The sequence below is a fragment of the Oncorhynchus kisutch genome, linkage group LG17 (genome assembly GCF_002021735.2).
Source record: "Oncorhynchus kisutch isolate 150728-3 linkage group LG17, Okis_V2, whole genome shotgun sequence".
Lineage (NCBI taxonomy): Eukaryota > Metazoa > Chordata > Actinopteri > Salmoniformes > Salmonidae > Oncorhynchus > Oncorhynchus kisutch.
This window is the reverse complement of record NC_034190.2, coordinates 52,788,609-52,803,427: the sequence shown is the minus strand read 5'-3', so window position 1 is coordinate 52,803,427 and position 14,819 is coordinate 52,788,609. Positions and strand designations below refer to the sequence as shown.

The window sequence follows — 14,819 nt, the reverse complement described above, 5'->3', positions numbered from 1 at the left end:
AATCATATTGCTATCAAAATATCTTCCTGTTGTAGACTGGTGCCATGGGGAGAGGATGAGGGATGGAGAGAGAGGCTGGTTTCCTGCCAGTTGTGCCACGGAGATCACCAACCGCATTGCCATGGAGAACAATGTACAGCGTATGAAGCGTCTGCGCAAGGAGACCAACGTTTAGCCAACCAACATCCCTGCCTCCATATCAGCAACAGACCTCACTTGCTTGGGCAGGAAGTAGCTGCCATGGTAGTGTTGTATGAATTTAATGTCAGTTCTGTAAATGTATTTCTATTTTACATTAATTTGAAACATGCCATGGTGGTGGGAGTGTCAGTAATGCCTTCCCCATCTATGTTAATTGTGATGCCTGCAAGTGCCAAATAAATATTAAAACTTGTATACATTCTTAACTACAGTATATACCCAACCAAGTCTTTGATTAATTGAAAGTGGTTGTCATGTATTTGGACAGCACAGACCATTGGTGCAAAACAAACAGTTGAGTCCACAGTTCTCCTTTGACTTTTTATTTGAGCTTGCGTTGTTAAAATTCATGTTTGAATACATAAAAAGTTATTTAAAAATGTCAACTGACCAGATATCAAATTACTTTTAAAAACCATTTGGTGTAAAAACTTAGGACCGATTTTTAGAAAAACATCTGCCGTTTCCCCAACTTTTTTAAATTTTTATAGCTGTCACAAAAATAATGGAACATAACAGGTCTGCATAGATTCTGCAGGCAATCGGTGGTAATCTGGTCAAATTCATGGTGCAAGCTTAAGACGATCGTCAAGTCAAATCTGTTTCTTATTGCTCAGATCTTTGTTTCTTCTTGATGACAACTGTAGAGAAAAGAGGGATTGTTAAAGAAAATACATTACTGGTCATATCCCTTTACTGCACCTGTCAACTGAAATGAATGTGCAACAGGGGCAGAGGTTGACGCCAGCATCAGACATGGCACAATGGTAGGACTAATCAGGCAGCCAGTTTGCTTTATCAAATCCATGGCATTACCTCATTCTGCCCCTGCCTTGGGCGATGGAGCAGTGTCAATAGAAAGTGCAGACTGAGGCGGGCTTTAGAACGAGTGAACTGGCCCTATGGCCATCTGATGGACTTTTCCACTGAATCAGGGGTCAGACTGCCCACAAGCAGATTTAATGCAGCCTGTGGTCCTAAAATGTGTTATTTATTTGATGCAACAAGAATGCATGTACTTACACTCAAACATCCCTAAATTGAAATGGATCTTTAAGGAATAAGGACCTGTTTCTCCAACCTATACAATATCAATGCCAGCGTGCTTATGGGAAAAAGTGCATTTACTTGTACGTTTTACCATGAATAATCTTGCAGTCCCATTTTGAATAAACTAAGCCTGACTGCATATGATTTTTAGATTCCCCCAGAAATCCGGTATGCCGAGTAGCAATGTGTGTTGGGGACTCACCCGGACGATGGTAGAGATGGTATGCCGGCAGTTTCTACTCAGCCCCGCCCTGCTCGGCCGCGGGAGCGGGCGTTTTCTCTGTAGATGGTTCGCCGTCAGTCTTGGCCTCCTTGCCATCCTGGGGCTTGCCGCCAGTCTGTGGGCGTCTGCGGCGATAGTTGAAGTTTCGGCGGTAGCGGCGCTGGCGGGGCTCCTGGTTCTCACCATCACCATCCTGGTTCTCCTTGTTTTCCCCATCGCCGTCCCGCACCGGTCTGGGACGGGGTGGACCGCCACCCCTGCTGTAGGAGTCGAGGGACACACTTTAACATCTGCCTCAAGATGGCCTGGGAATTTTAAATGTAACCACCACTAATTACATTTTATTTCCTCAAGTGTGGTTACGTTTCAAAGCAGAGTTATATTCCAATTGTTCCTCAACTGCAATGTATGATCTTTTTGCTAAATAAGACTGGACTGAGACAGGTATGCGGACACTTAGATTGTCATCTTTTTTATAAACATTGGCAGTAGAATGGCCTTATTGAAAAGCTCAGTGACTTTGAACATGCCACTGTCATAGCATGCAACCACTGAGTCAGCTGGTCAAATTTCTGCCCTGCTAGAGCAGCCACGGGCAACTAAGTGCTGTTATTGTGAAGTGGAAATATCCACAACCAACATGAAACAAGTAAAGAATTGTCCACGGGCTAGCAGTGCAGCACGCATTTGAGCTTAAAACAAGTGTTGGCGTTCAATCATTTCTGATTAAGTTCAAATTAAATACCATGCCCACATACAGGTTCATCATTGAGGCATACTGGCAGAGCAAAAGGCCTCCTCATTACATGGACCACAGGTGTGACAAAATAATGACTCAAAATGGAAACAAATATTTCTCAAATTAAACAGGGTTGTTGAGGGGCACGTAAATGTGAACATGCTGAGATCAGAGGTGTTTATGCTCTCTCCATTAATTATGTCAGAGAAGAGACATGAGAAAATCATCATTTCAACAGCATTGATATTTACAAAGATTGTTTGGTTCTGGAATAATTTAACATCAGTTTGGCCAATTCACCAGGGTCATGCCTTTCATAATACTTATAACTATAAGAATCATCTTGGTAAACTCTGTAATAGGTCAGCTGCTCAATTAAGTTCTGGGTCCATTCGTGTTGAGGTTATAACCCCTTCTTGCAGCCTTGTGTCAAACACAACATGCGAACCTTGGTCGGAAGCCTCTGTAGTAGTTCTGTCTCATTGGTTTGTTGCCCTGGTCTGGACCTCCCTGGTTCTCGTCACCTTCGCCACCCTAAAAACAAACAAGAGTTAGTCACAGTCATAAATCACTCAAGGCTCACGAAGTCCTGACTCAACCTAGATCCGGGTCTGAAACTCACTATTGTATAGAAAGAATGTGAAAAAACAGGAAAAGATATGCTCTGATTACAGTTGACTGACAAAGCTTAGCTACCATTAAATTAATTTGCCTCTGTGGGGAGACACCTCCCTGTTTTTCCAGTTTTGCACTTTTCCTGTTTTTCCAGTTTTGCCTTGGTGTGGTAGATTCTACCTATTATCTGGATAGAAAGAATCACCAGCCACTATATCAGATTTTAGTCTCTGCGCGTGTGCGACCAACAGCAGGTGTAACGCTTTGGGGTTTTTGTGACGGATTGACAGACTTATTTTAGTCAACTTGTATTGGTCTGTTTACGAATACGCTCACGGTTTAATTGTAGTCTGACCAGTTGTTTGGAGACAACTTTAGGTCCTGTCAGTATATAGACTATGTAGACCTATTTTGGTGAACCTGTATTGGGCTGTTGACTAATACACTTGAGGTTTGGTTTTGTCCGGCCAAAACCAAGTGTAGCGCGTGTTCGATGAGAGTGTGTATGACATCACTGGAACGGGGCCGGACTGCTTCAGGAGTGCCTGTGACAGCGTACCTCAGTCATCTCTCCGCGAGGTGCGTTGGTGTACGGGGGCCGACGGCCGTAGCGTCTACGTACAAAGTATGGGGGGTAGCGCCGTCTCCCGGGGAAGGGGGGCCTGCGCTGCTGGGTCTGCATCTCTCCTTCTGGGGCACTCTCAGCACTCTCGCGGCTCTTGCGGGGGGGGCGCTCTCCTTCACCCTCGCCATCACTCTGGTAGTTGTCCGGGTATTCGCCGTCACGGGCTGGGCCCCTCCTGCGGGGGTACCGCCTGTAGCGGTTCCGGTCAGCTGCATACTTGCTCCCCTGGACTGGGACACCCGCTGGGCCGGTCACATTGGCTGCCTCTGCTCCCTGGGAAGAGATTCAAACACACTACATAACTGAGGAGGTACGTTGCAAGTCTCTCTTAAAGGGGCACTAAGCCGAAATCACGGAGCTATTTCCTGATCGCCAAAAATATAGTGTGCGCCAAAACCACTGAAATATTGTTCAGCCAAAACCACTGAAATATATTTTCCATGACCAGAACTGTTTTATTTTCAGCTGGTGTAAGTAAAACTACACCTAACGGAAGCACACAGAACAGAGCAGCTCTACCACTTAGACTTGCTTTCAAAGAGAATGACAGATCTACAACTCACTTATTTCAAACATTCCCAAAATACATTAAGGCATTATTGAGCCTGCAACTACCTTCTCCCCCTCAACCACATCAAACTCCACAGTTTCGCCATCTCCAACACTGCGAAGGTATTTCTTTGGGTTGTTTTTCTTTATGGCAGTCTAAAAGAAAAACATAACATTTAGTTATAAACTTTTGCCATTGGGACACCAACTGCAATCTGTTTTTGACTCCTGGAAAGGGGTATAAAGTTACACTATACATTACTCGATCCATGGAGAATTTGGAGCTTGTTACCTGGTGGACAAAGACATCTTCTTTTGTGTCATTCCTTGTGATAGAAGGGGGGGAAGAGATTGGTTACATTTAGGCCAATAAAAACCACTGGAATACATGCTATTTTATAATTGAGGCTAACAGCTTTAAAACAGAACCACCTGGCTTAATTGTGACACGACAACAAGAGCATGCTATGGACAGCCAAATCTGCTTCCCAGCTTTGTAAGCAAACCAAAGCCATAATAGGATTGAGAATGTTCTTACACACACTTCATATTTGCGGCTTTTGGACACACCCAGGAGGGTGCAACATACCTGTTGATGAACCCGTAGCCATTTCTGACGTTGAACCATTTGACTGTACCCAAAACCTTAGTTGCTGAAAAAGACAAAATGTAGCTGCGTTACCAACTATAATAAATAGCCCTGCAAAGATGTACCGTGCACACTAGCTGCTTTCGTTCTCATTCAAATTACTCAAAAGGGGGAATGGGTCAAGAGTACTTCATGTGGGCAATCAAATGGCAAGACTGATAATGAAGACTACAGACAGCAACCAGGTTAGGAAAATATACTGGAAGCAAGTTATAATTAACGGTTGAGCTTTTTATAGATTCCGCCGCTAAACCCTTGGTGTTTGTCTGCCAGCTGCTATGGCATGGTCCAACGCATATTATTAGCTTGCAATAATGACCGTCCTACGTGACGAGGGTCTTATGAGGCCAGAGCTTACCAGTACTAACCAAGAAGTTCAATGTGTTCTACGCCATGTACACAACTGATCAGAGTGTGTCTGGTATAATGTGTGGCCTGGGCGGATAATCATCTACTGCCCGGAACTAGAGATGCAAAACCATTACCCCCGTTTCAATGCGCACAAGGAAGTGCTCGAATCTTTACACGTGGTGTCGCGCCCTAAGATGCTAGCTAGCGATTTAGCAAGCAAGCTTAGCTAACTACATGGCTACTGTAGCTAACTTAGCTAGCAGATTGCCTTTGGTCTCAACCATGTGGTTGGATACGGGCCAGGATGCTTAAACCTGTTATTCAACAACTCAAATAAATACCCACATGGGCACCGAGTGAGTATTTCTTACGCGGGTGATGGGTAAGGTTTTAGGCGCGATAACAGGGAAATTGTCAGCCAAAGCTGGACAAAAGAAATGATTAGAATCCCGAACATCGAGGCGGACATTTTGGTCGCCACTATCCACTCGACATAATGGGAAGCTAGTTGGTTGGCTAGCTACTCCATCTGCAACTTAACTAAGTTATTAACATAAAATACTAATATTGGGGGAGGTGAAACATAACATTAGCTAGTTATCGAAATTTAGCAATATAACGTTAGTAGCTAGCTGCCTTAGCACGATGGCTATCAAGAAAGCCAACCACCTAGCTAGTATGTGCACCAACGCAAACAAAGGGATATCATACGTTTGCAATCCTGGCTCTGTGGTGCAGTCGTTGGCCTCAAATTCATTGTTCCAGCTCCCTAGAAAAGGGCTACAATTACTTTAGAAATGGAAACTGCATAAAATACACGTTGTATAGTACCTATCCTGAGATCTGTGTTATTTTATGTGCAACCAGTATGCTTTTTGGGGGTCCGGTAATCGGTCACGAACAAGGCCAATATAAACTCTTTCACGCCATTTAGCAGAAAGGCTATCTGCGGTTGGCTAAATCACTATTAGGACAGATGCCTGAGACAGCGGATATGGAGGAAAGGCTAACTTCCAGTATTCATTACCTCGGAACTTGACTCACAGATATGGTCAGCATACTGACTAACTAGTATATAAGCACCATAGTTAGTCAATTCTGACAATTTGTGTAACGTCAGCTAGGTAACTTATGAAGTAAAAAAAACGTTACACCAACTGACATTTTGAATTGGCACTTTAGTTAACATACATCTGATGAGAACATAACGTTCGTTTTAGTTAACGATTTCAAGCTAGCCATCCTAGTTAACGATTTCAAGCTAGCCATCCTAATTAAGTTAGTTAACTACATTTATTTAGACATAACTAGTTTGCTTCATGTAGAAATCAACGTTACCGTGCCAATAAAATCTAATTTGGCATTCAATAATGTTCCACTTGGCTAACGCTATGTAGCTTAACGTTACCGATGACCTTCTTATCCCCCGCGGAAGCTGTAGCTGGCGGGCTGGGTGGGCTCTCCGAATCCACAGCAGGCTCCGGCGGTTGTTGTGTCTCGGCCTCGCTGCTCATGGTTTCTGGTTGGTAATGCCGGCGGTGGCTCTCTAGTGTATTTCCCGGTGCTAGATGGTAACCTGGGCCGGCGGTGGTGGGGGCTGCTGCCTTCGGGCTCTCAACTTTCCTCTCTCCCGTTGCCGATCGAACTGGGAGGAACGAAAAACTATGCAGTGGACTATCCCCAGCCATAGTCCCGCCCACTCTAATATAATTGGTCAATTATTTCCTCTCGATAAACGTAACAATGGGCGGATTCGATTATACTTGAACCGCAGGGCACCGGTCTATGGCTCGTGACGTGAACGGGAAAGTAACGTACATACTTTTGAATTTGCCAACGACTTTTAATTGGAAAGTCACATCAAGCGTTATCATCAAAAGCAATCACTTTGGAAAAAAACACAGTCCAACTCATTACTCCACGTGCTTAATTATGCTACTTATGTTTTGAGCAGACTTCGCTGTGGGTTTTGAGCAGGTCACCTGGCTCACGCCCGGGAGTCAGCCGATTCCAAAACGAATGCTATCATATTTCACCCGGAGCAAAAAACTCCAGTTTTTCAGAAATATGGCTGCCCTGAAAATTAATTGGTACAAGAGAAATTATGTCGAAAACCAACACCGCCTACAAGACAGAGCCAGACCTATGAGCTAGAGCCAGACAGACGACCAAGACAGGGGATTCGATTAATCTGGCCCGCCAAAGCGAGTTTTGCACCGGGTGAAAGTTGATTGCATACGTTTTGGAACCGGGCTGACTCAAATGTGTAAAAATTTGCCTGGAGGTATGTTGGGTCATTATGCTGTTGGAAAACAAATGACAGTCCCACTGAGAGCAAACCAGATAGGATGGCGTATCGCTGCAGAATGCTGTGGTAGCCACACTGGTTAAGTGTGCCTTGAATTCTAAATAAAATCACTGGCAGTGTCACCAGCAAAGCACCCCCCATACCACCTCCTCCATGCTTCACTGTGGTAACCACACATGCAGAGATCATCTGTTCACCTACTCTGCGTCTCACAAAGACACGACAGTTGGAAACAAAAATATCATCATGGACTCATCAGGCCAAAGGACATATTTCCACCGGTCAATGCCCATTTCTTGTGTTTCTTGGCCCAAGCAAGTCTCTTCTTATTGGTGTCCTTTAGTACGGGTTTCTTTGCAGCAATTCAATCATGAAGGCCTGATTCACACAGTAGTCACTGAACAATTGATGTTGAGATGTCTGTTACTTGAAGTCTGTGAAGCATTTATTTGGGCTGCAATTTCTGAGGCTGGTAACTCTAATGAACTTATCCTCTGCAGCAGAGTTAACTCAGGGTCTTCCTTTGCTGTGGCGGTCCTCATGAGAGCCAGTTTCATCATAGTAGGTGTGGCCAAATTTTTGACCGCTACTGTAGGTCTGTATAAAATGTTGGTCCTCATCATTTTAAACTAACAACGACTTGAAGTCTTCATAAGCACTACATACATCTTTCACAAATCACAAAGGCCTAAGCAAAGTCGTATGAGGGATTTAAAAGGTCCTTCTGGTGATTTGCCAAATATGACAGTGGCACAAGCCTTTTGTCACCCTTTTATAACTATAAACAATTGCTTATGAATGTTTTCTGAAGCATCTATATAGGCCTGATGAACGGTGAAGGTTTCATTATGCCTTAGTCATTTTAAGTGGGATCAATCATTATTATACATGAATGAATGAAAATAACAAATGAATAATAATGAAAAAATGAATTCATATTTTTCATTTTTATTATCTGTGAATCATATATTACATGAGCTTGTTGGAGTCAGTATCAGTCTTTAAACTCTTAAAAGGGCTGCTCTGATTTTAACTGTACCCTTCACGTTGTTATTTCACAATTACCAGTCTCCACTAGCTATGTACCACTCTGCCTGGTAGCTACCTAGCCTATCCTTTAGTTGTTATAAAAGTTGGACATGTTTCAGTTTGGTTATCATGGCCGGAGTGGCGCCAAAATCCCCACTGGAATGGCTGTGGGTTGGGAAAAGAGAATAGGAAGGAGGTAGGTTCCAGGGTGCTCTCATGAATGTCAAGTGTCCTGTTGTGTCCCAGCATCATTTAAAAAAAACTGAGTGTCCTTAAACAATGCAGGCTATTAGTCAGTTGCTGTAACCGTATAGTAATGTCTATAGTGGCTGACATCAAAAGTAAAGAGCAGATTATTCTAGGAGCTATTAATAGAGCGCTCAAAAGGCCATTTCTAAGTATTTTCCAGATTTTTCTGGAATTCCGTACACATATTACTGTCAAGTGGGGAAGCGGCTTTTAGCTTTTACAACCCACAACTGGAATGCTGTACCACGTCATCTAAAAAGGGAGGCAAAAAAGAGAAACCTTTTTTTTTTTTTTTTACAAGCAAGGTTAAGATTCAACCTCTTTAGTTTGGCTTGTAATTAGGTCTTGCTAACTTTTGTCTTCCTTTAAAAAAAAAATCTTATGTGTTTGTATTAATTTGTATTATTCTATGCTGCTTTTACCATTTATTATGTTTCATTGTTTTATATGCATTCTTTATTATGAAAAAAAAGCTGGTCACTGTATGAAATTGCACTTTACAAAAAGGATATTATTCAATAGCCATAGTTCTAGGCACATCTCTATCATATTACAACTTTTGTGTATCATTTTTGGCTGATATGTATACAGTATACAGTCGGAAGTTTACATACACTTAGGTTGGAGTCATTAAAACTCGTTTTTCAACCACTCCACAAACTTCTTGTTAACAGACTACAGTTTTGGCAAGTCGGTTAGGACATCTACTTTGTGCATGACAAGTAATTTTTCCAACAATTGTTTACAGACAGATAATTTCACTTATAATTCACTGTATCACAATTACAGCAAGTCAGAAGTTTACATACACTAAGTTGACTGTGCCTTTAAACAGCTTGGAAAATTCCAGAAAATGTCATGGCTTTAGAAGCTTCTGATAGGCTATTTGACATAATTTGAGTCAATTGGAGGTGTGTCTAGATGTATTTCAAGGCCTACCTTCAAACTCAGTACCTCTTTGCTTGACATCATGGGAAATCAAAATAAATCAGCCAAGTCCTCAGAAAAAAAATTGTAGACCTCCACAAGTCTGGTTCATCCTTGGGAGCAATTTCCAAACACCTTAAGGTACCATGTTCATCTGTACAAACAATAGTACGCAAGTATAAACACCATGGGACCATGCAGCCGTCACGCGTTCTGGCTCCTAGAGATAATCCCAGAACAACAGCAAATGACCTTGTGAAGATGCTGGAGGAAACGGGCACAAAAGTATCTATATCCACAGTAAAATTACTCTTATTTCGACATAACCTGAAAGGCCGCTCAGCAAGGAAGAAGCCACTGCTCCAAAACCGCCATAAAAAGCCAGACTAGTTTGCAACTGCACATGGGGACAAAGATCGTACTTTTTGGAGAAATATCCTCTGGTCTAATGAAACAAAAATAGAACTGTTTGACAATTATGACCACTGTTATGTTTGGAGGAAAAAGGGGAAGAGGCTTGCAAGCCGAAGAACACCATTCCAACCGTGAAGCTTGGGGGTGGCAGCATCATGTTGTGGGGTTGTTTTGCTGCAGGAGGGACTGGTGCACTTCACAAAATAGATGGCATCATGAGGTAGGAATATTATGTGGATATATTGAAGCAACATCAGTCAGGAAGTTAAAGCTTGGTTGCAAATGGATCTTCCAAATGGACAATGACCCCAAGCATACTTCCAAAGTTGTGGCAAAATGGCTTAAGGACAACAAAGTCAAGGTATTGGAGTGGCCATCAAAAAGCCCTGACCTCAATCCTATAGAACATTTGTGGGCAGAACTGAAAAAGCATGTGCGAGCAAGGAGGCCTACAAACCTGACTCAATTACACCAGCTCTGTCAGCAGGAATGGGCCAAAATTCACCCAACTTATTGTGGGAAGCTTGTGGAAGGCTCCCAAAACATTTGACCCAAGTTAAACTATTTAAAGGCAATGCTACCAAATACTAATTGAGTGTATGCACACTTCTGACCCACTGGGAATGTGATGAAAGAAAGAAAAGCTGAAATATATCATTCTCTTTACTATTATTCTGATATTTCACATTCTTAAAATAAAGTGGTGATCCTAACTGACCTAAGACAGGGAATATTTACAAGGATTAAATGTCAGGAATTGTGAAAAAACATTTTAAATCTATTTGGCTAAGGGTGTATGTAAACTTCTGACTTAAACTGTATGTGAAGTGTTTCCCTTTAGTCTGTAGCAGCACCAAGAGGTGTTTCTATCCAAAAAGACTTGGCTCATTTTCAAAGGAAGGGACTTGGGTTTCCTATCAACAATATACCTCAAATCAAACAAACCCAACAGTCATACTTGAGTAAAAGTAAAGATAGAAAATAACTTGAGTAAAATTCACACAGTAAAATTCTACTTGAGTAAAAGTCTAAAAGTATTTGGTTTAAAATGTATAAAAAGTAAAAGTATAAATAATAAATAATAAAAAAAATCCTTAAATTGAGCAAACCAGATTGCACCATTTTCTTGTTTAATTCATTTACAGATAGCAACAGGCACCCTCCAACATTCAGGCATAATTTACAAAGAAAGAATGTGTGTTTAGTGAGTCCGCTAGATCAAGAGGCAGTAGGGATGACCAAGGATGTTTGGTTGATAAGTGCGTGAACTGGACAAATGTCCTGTCCTGCTAAACATTCAAAATGTAACAAGTACTTTTGGGTGTCAAGGAAAATGTATGGAGTAAAAAGTACAATATTTTCTTAGGAAATGTAGTGAAGTAAAAGTAGTCAAAAATATAAATAGTAAAGTACAGATACCCCAAAGTAGTACATTAATGTATTTTTACTTAAGTACTTTACACCACTGCTAAATTGTCATCATTGTCCTCGATTAAAATCCAACATGTAAAAGGATCCACTTGCCAGTGTGGTAGACCAGACAGCCAGCCAGCCCAAGCCTGAGTGCGAAACAGCCCCAAACCACCCCCCATCTTTTGTCATGTTAATGCCCCGCTGGCATGGTTTATGAGTACTGGTTGATGTGTGAAGAGCCTGTTGTTAATGGTCGGACCCTGTTGTCACACACAAAGACGGCCTTTAACATTGACCCCAGAAGCCTCCCACCAAGCCCCCCAAAAACTCTTCCTGCTCCATAAGAGAGCCGAGCTCCATCTGAAAGGATTCTTTTGTACTGGGAGGGAAAGGGTCCAAGGCGAGTTCAGGCGTGGGGGTTGGGAAGCGTATTTTCTTTAAGTCCCGTTTTAAAAAAGGTCAGATTTTGTCCAATTACCTGAGGAACTTTGTGAATGCCTTTGAGATTGCTTCTCAACCCCAATATATATTACGGTTCATCAGTTTAAATGTCTTAATAAATTAGAATACCAGCGTAGTTGACAAAGAAGTTAATTTATTATACCTGACAAATTGATAAACCTCAATATTGTCCATATGTGGAATCTATTCCGTTTAGGCTATATGAAAACTCAATGTCTTGTTACTCACATACATTGTTGGTGGGGGATACCAAATAATTGTTGAAAACCTGACATTTTGAAAAACAACTACTGAACAAAACCACTGCACCAAAAAGCACATTTATATTATCCATTTATAAAAAGGCAACAGATTCCATACAAAACATTGAATTTCCAATAATTGTTATTCATAGCTAGGCATTGAGAAACCATTTGAGTAAGCTACAGTAGTCTATACAATTACTAGTGAGTTATCGAATTACACATAGGAAATGTATCGATTGGTGATACTTTGAACTGAAACATTTTTTTTTTTGTAAGGAGTAATGAGGTTCAAGTCTAGTTGATGTCCAAGATGTCTTACATCCTAGATTTACAGTCTCTGAATTTTAACGACTCAAGCAATGCAAAAGTGTTGGCAATTTGTATAGCTTTACTATTCATAGGAGACGTCATGCTAGTGTGGCAAACTGACAGACTGACTTCCACTCAACTTACAGAAGTAAACAGAATTTGGTTGATGTCTATTGAGCGCAAACATGGGAGAAGAACACACTTATTCAAGTACAAAAAGAGGTTGTGTGTCTGTCCTAAAAAAAAAACTTGCCCTGTAAGTTGAGTCACATTTCCCCACACTGAGCTATGAGGATGGGAAGCTTGGGCTTGTTGTTTGGGCCGGTAGGAACGTTCTGTGGGAAAGAGGAGTCCAGATAATGTTCAATATAACATTCTAAAATGGTACAGTCATTTCTACACTACGACATTTGTTGGAGACCAAATTAGGGTTGTGATTCTACTACCAGCAATAGATGTACTGTATACAAATAATTCTGCCGTATATTAATCAGATGGTTGTTGCAAACAGCTTGGGACCGGCGACAGATATTCTCATATCTAAACAGTGTGTACTCTGAAGTGTAGAAGGGTTGAGGTTAAACTAAGATCCCCCCCCCAGCCAGATATGTATAGTCAAATCTGACCGACTATACAACAACATATGTCTGCTTTCAAGAAACACAATGGGGAAGTTTCCGGGACACAGATTAAAGAGCGGATTAATGATCCCACATGTTTTTCTGCTGCTCATTATGAAAAACAAGATTTTGGTCTTGGGGATGTGGTACGGTTTGGATGTGTTTAGTTCGCTTTATTGTACCCTGGCAGTTGTTTTTTGTCATTGAGGCACAGTAGCAACAACATAATCACTACCACTTCCTCAAAAACAGTCAGAATTAATCTAAGCTAAATCATGAAATCTGTAATTTTGACATTTTTGCAGAGGTCTTAGTCACACAATTTCATATCTAGCTAAGGTGTTTGGTGCAGTATTTATCAAGTTAAAAACATTTGTATAAAAAAGATTGCACTGCAGACAGTATGGAGTCAGCTGCTGCTAGCTGCGCTCAGGACTGATTTCTGAGAACGTCTACAACTTCCTCAGCGGCAAGCTGTTAAACTATCGTAGATAAAGCACAAGCTGCTACCCGCTGTGTATCAGTGCCCAAAATCACTAGCTAGCAAGCAAAGTTCCATCTCTGTTTGTCACTGAAGCTAGCTAGTAGCTTGCCCAAGTTAGCTAAATTAGCTATGTGCTTTGGTGCCATTGAGTTTTTATACAACTTTCTCACTATCTATTACTAGAATATATGTCTGTCTGGCAGTGTTTCATTGCAGATCATGTTACAAAACAGGTCACGGCAGGACACAAAATGCTTGCAAATGATTTGAGACTTAAAAAAAAATATTGACAAGTGGCAGTTGATATAAGTGCACATCGTCTCAATTCTCATTTAGCCCAAAATAGTGGCAGACTGAAGTGCTCACTATGAAACACACCAGGAAGTGGCCACTCCATAAAGGGCTAAGGGCCAAGTGTTCTTTCAACATAACATTGGTGACGTGTTGTCTTATGTAAACAGGTCCAAGTCCAAGGCACTGTGTAATGGGCAGGTCTGTCTCAGTGTCTGTGGAGGTTCACTGCTATGATTGAATAAAGTGCAATAAATGCAGCTGTTTCTCTGTGCATGAAAATTCTCCCTAGGCGTTAAAATCCTATGCTAGTAGGCATGATTGTAATCCAAACCAAAACCTCATGTATCGTGATGACCTCGATTACACAAATCTCACAAAACAATGTTTTGGAGTATACGGACTCAATAACCAAAATTTACCTACTTACACTTTTTAGTCCATTTTGGTTCTGGAATAACTTTTTCTAACTAATATCAATGCCACATAAGCCATTTTCAGATAAATTAGTGTTTGCGTTCAGTTGCCCTTTAAGCCTAGTCCTGAACTAAAAAGCAAACTCAATGGAGAATTACAGAGAATTCTCTGTAGTCCAGGGCTAGGCTTAATCTGTGTCGAGAAAACAGCCCCAATGTTATTTAGATCTACTAAGCAACTAATTCAGATGATAAATTAGCCTTGTTATTCTCTAGCACAGTCAAGGACTCAATGATCCAATACTATGTAATCCAGGGTTAAAACATGGCTCTGAAATCACGTTTCTAAATCTGGATTATCTAAGAACAGTATTCCCTGCTTCTACTTCCATGGAACCCACCGGCCCTTAAAGTTTGATCTTTGTTGAGGATCATCATTATACAGTGAAGGAAAAAAGTATTTGATCCCCTGCTGATTTTGTATGTTTGCCCTCTGACAAAGAAATGATCAGTCTATAATTGTAATGGTAGGTTTATTTGAACAGTGAGAGACAGAATAACAAAAAAATCCTGAAAACCGCATTTCAAAAATGTTATAAATTGATTTGCATTTTAATGAGGGAAATAAGTATTTGACCCCCTCTCAATCA

The 14,819-nt window shown here is 41.3% G+C and overlaps 3 protein-coding genes across 7 annotated transcripts in view; 1 reads left to right on the top strand and 2 right to left on the bottom strand.

The window, feature by feature from the left end:
* Positions 1 to 729, top strand: part of arhgef16 (Rho guanine nucleotide exchange factor (GEF) 16) — a 35,809-nt gene extending 35,080 nt beyond the window's left edge. The window contains exon 15 of the mRNA XM_020506168.2: positions 36 to 729. Coding sequence (XP_020361757.1) covers positions 36 to 175 — 140 coding nt within the window. The 3' untranslated portion in view covers positions 176 to 729. The remainder of the gene's footprint in view (positions 1 to 35) is intronic.
* Positions 509 to 7,151, bottom strand: ybx1 (Y box binding protein 1). Of its 2 annotated transcripts, none has more exons than XM_020506170.2 (8): positions 6,411 to 7,151; positions 4,592 to 4,655; positions 4,295 to 4,328; positions 4,069 to 4,158; positions 3,451 to 3,726; positions 2,662 to 2,747; positions 1,454 to 1,734; positions 509 to 842 (listed from the first exon to the last, which is right to left on the bottom strand). In XM_020506170.2, the coding sequence occupies exons 1-7, from the start codon at positions 6,688 to 6,690 to the stop codon at positions 1,488 to 1,490; spliced, it is 1,077 nt and encodes a 358-aa protein (XP_020361759.1). In that variant the 5' UTR covers positions 6,691 to 7,151; the 3' UTR covers positions 509 to 842; positions 1,454 to 1,487. The 2 variants fall into 2 exon arrangements, with proteins under 2 accessions (XP_020361759.1, XP_020361758.1); XM_020506169.1 differs by having other exon boundaries at positions 3,388 to 3,726; positions 6,411 to 6,705.
* A 4,766-nt stretch (positions 7,152 to 11,917) lies between these two features.
* ppih (peptidylprolyl isomerase H (cyclophilin H)) overlaps positions 11,918 to 14,819 on the bottom strand; it is a 30,047-nt gene continuing 27,145 nt past the window's right edge. For all 4 annotated transcript variants that reach the window (XM_020506165.2, XM_020506166.2, XM_031794055.1 and 1 more), the window contains one exon: positions 11,918 to 12,693. In XM_020506165.2, the coding sequence (XP_020361754.1) occupies positions 12,625 to 12,693 (69 nt within the window). In that variant the 3' untranslated portion in view covers positions 11,918 to 12,624. The remainder of the gene's footprint in view (positions 12,694 to 14,819) is intronic.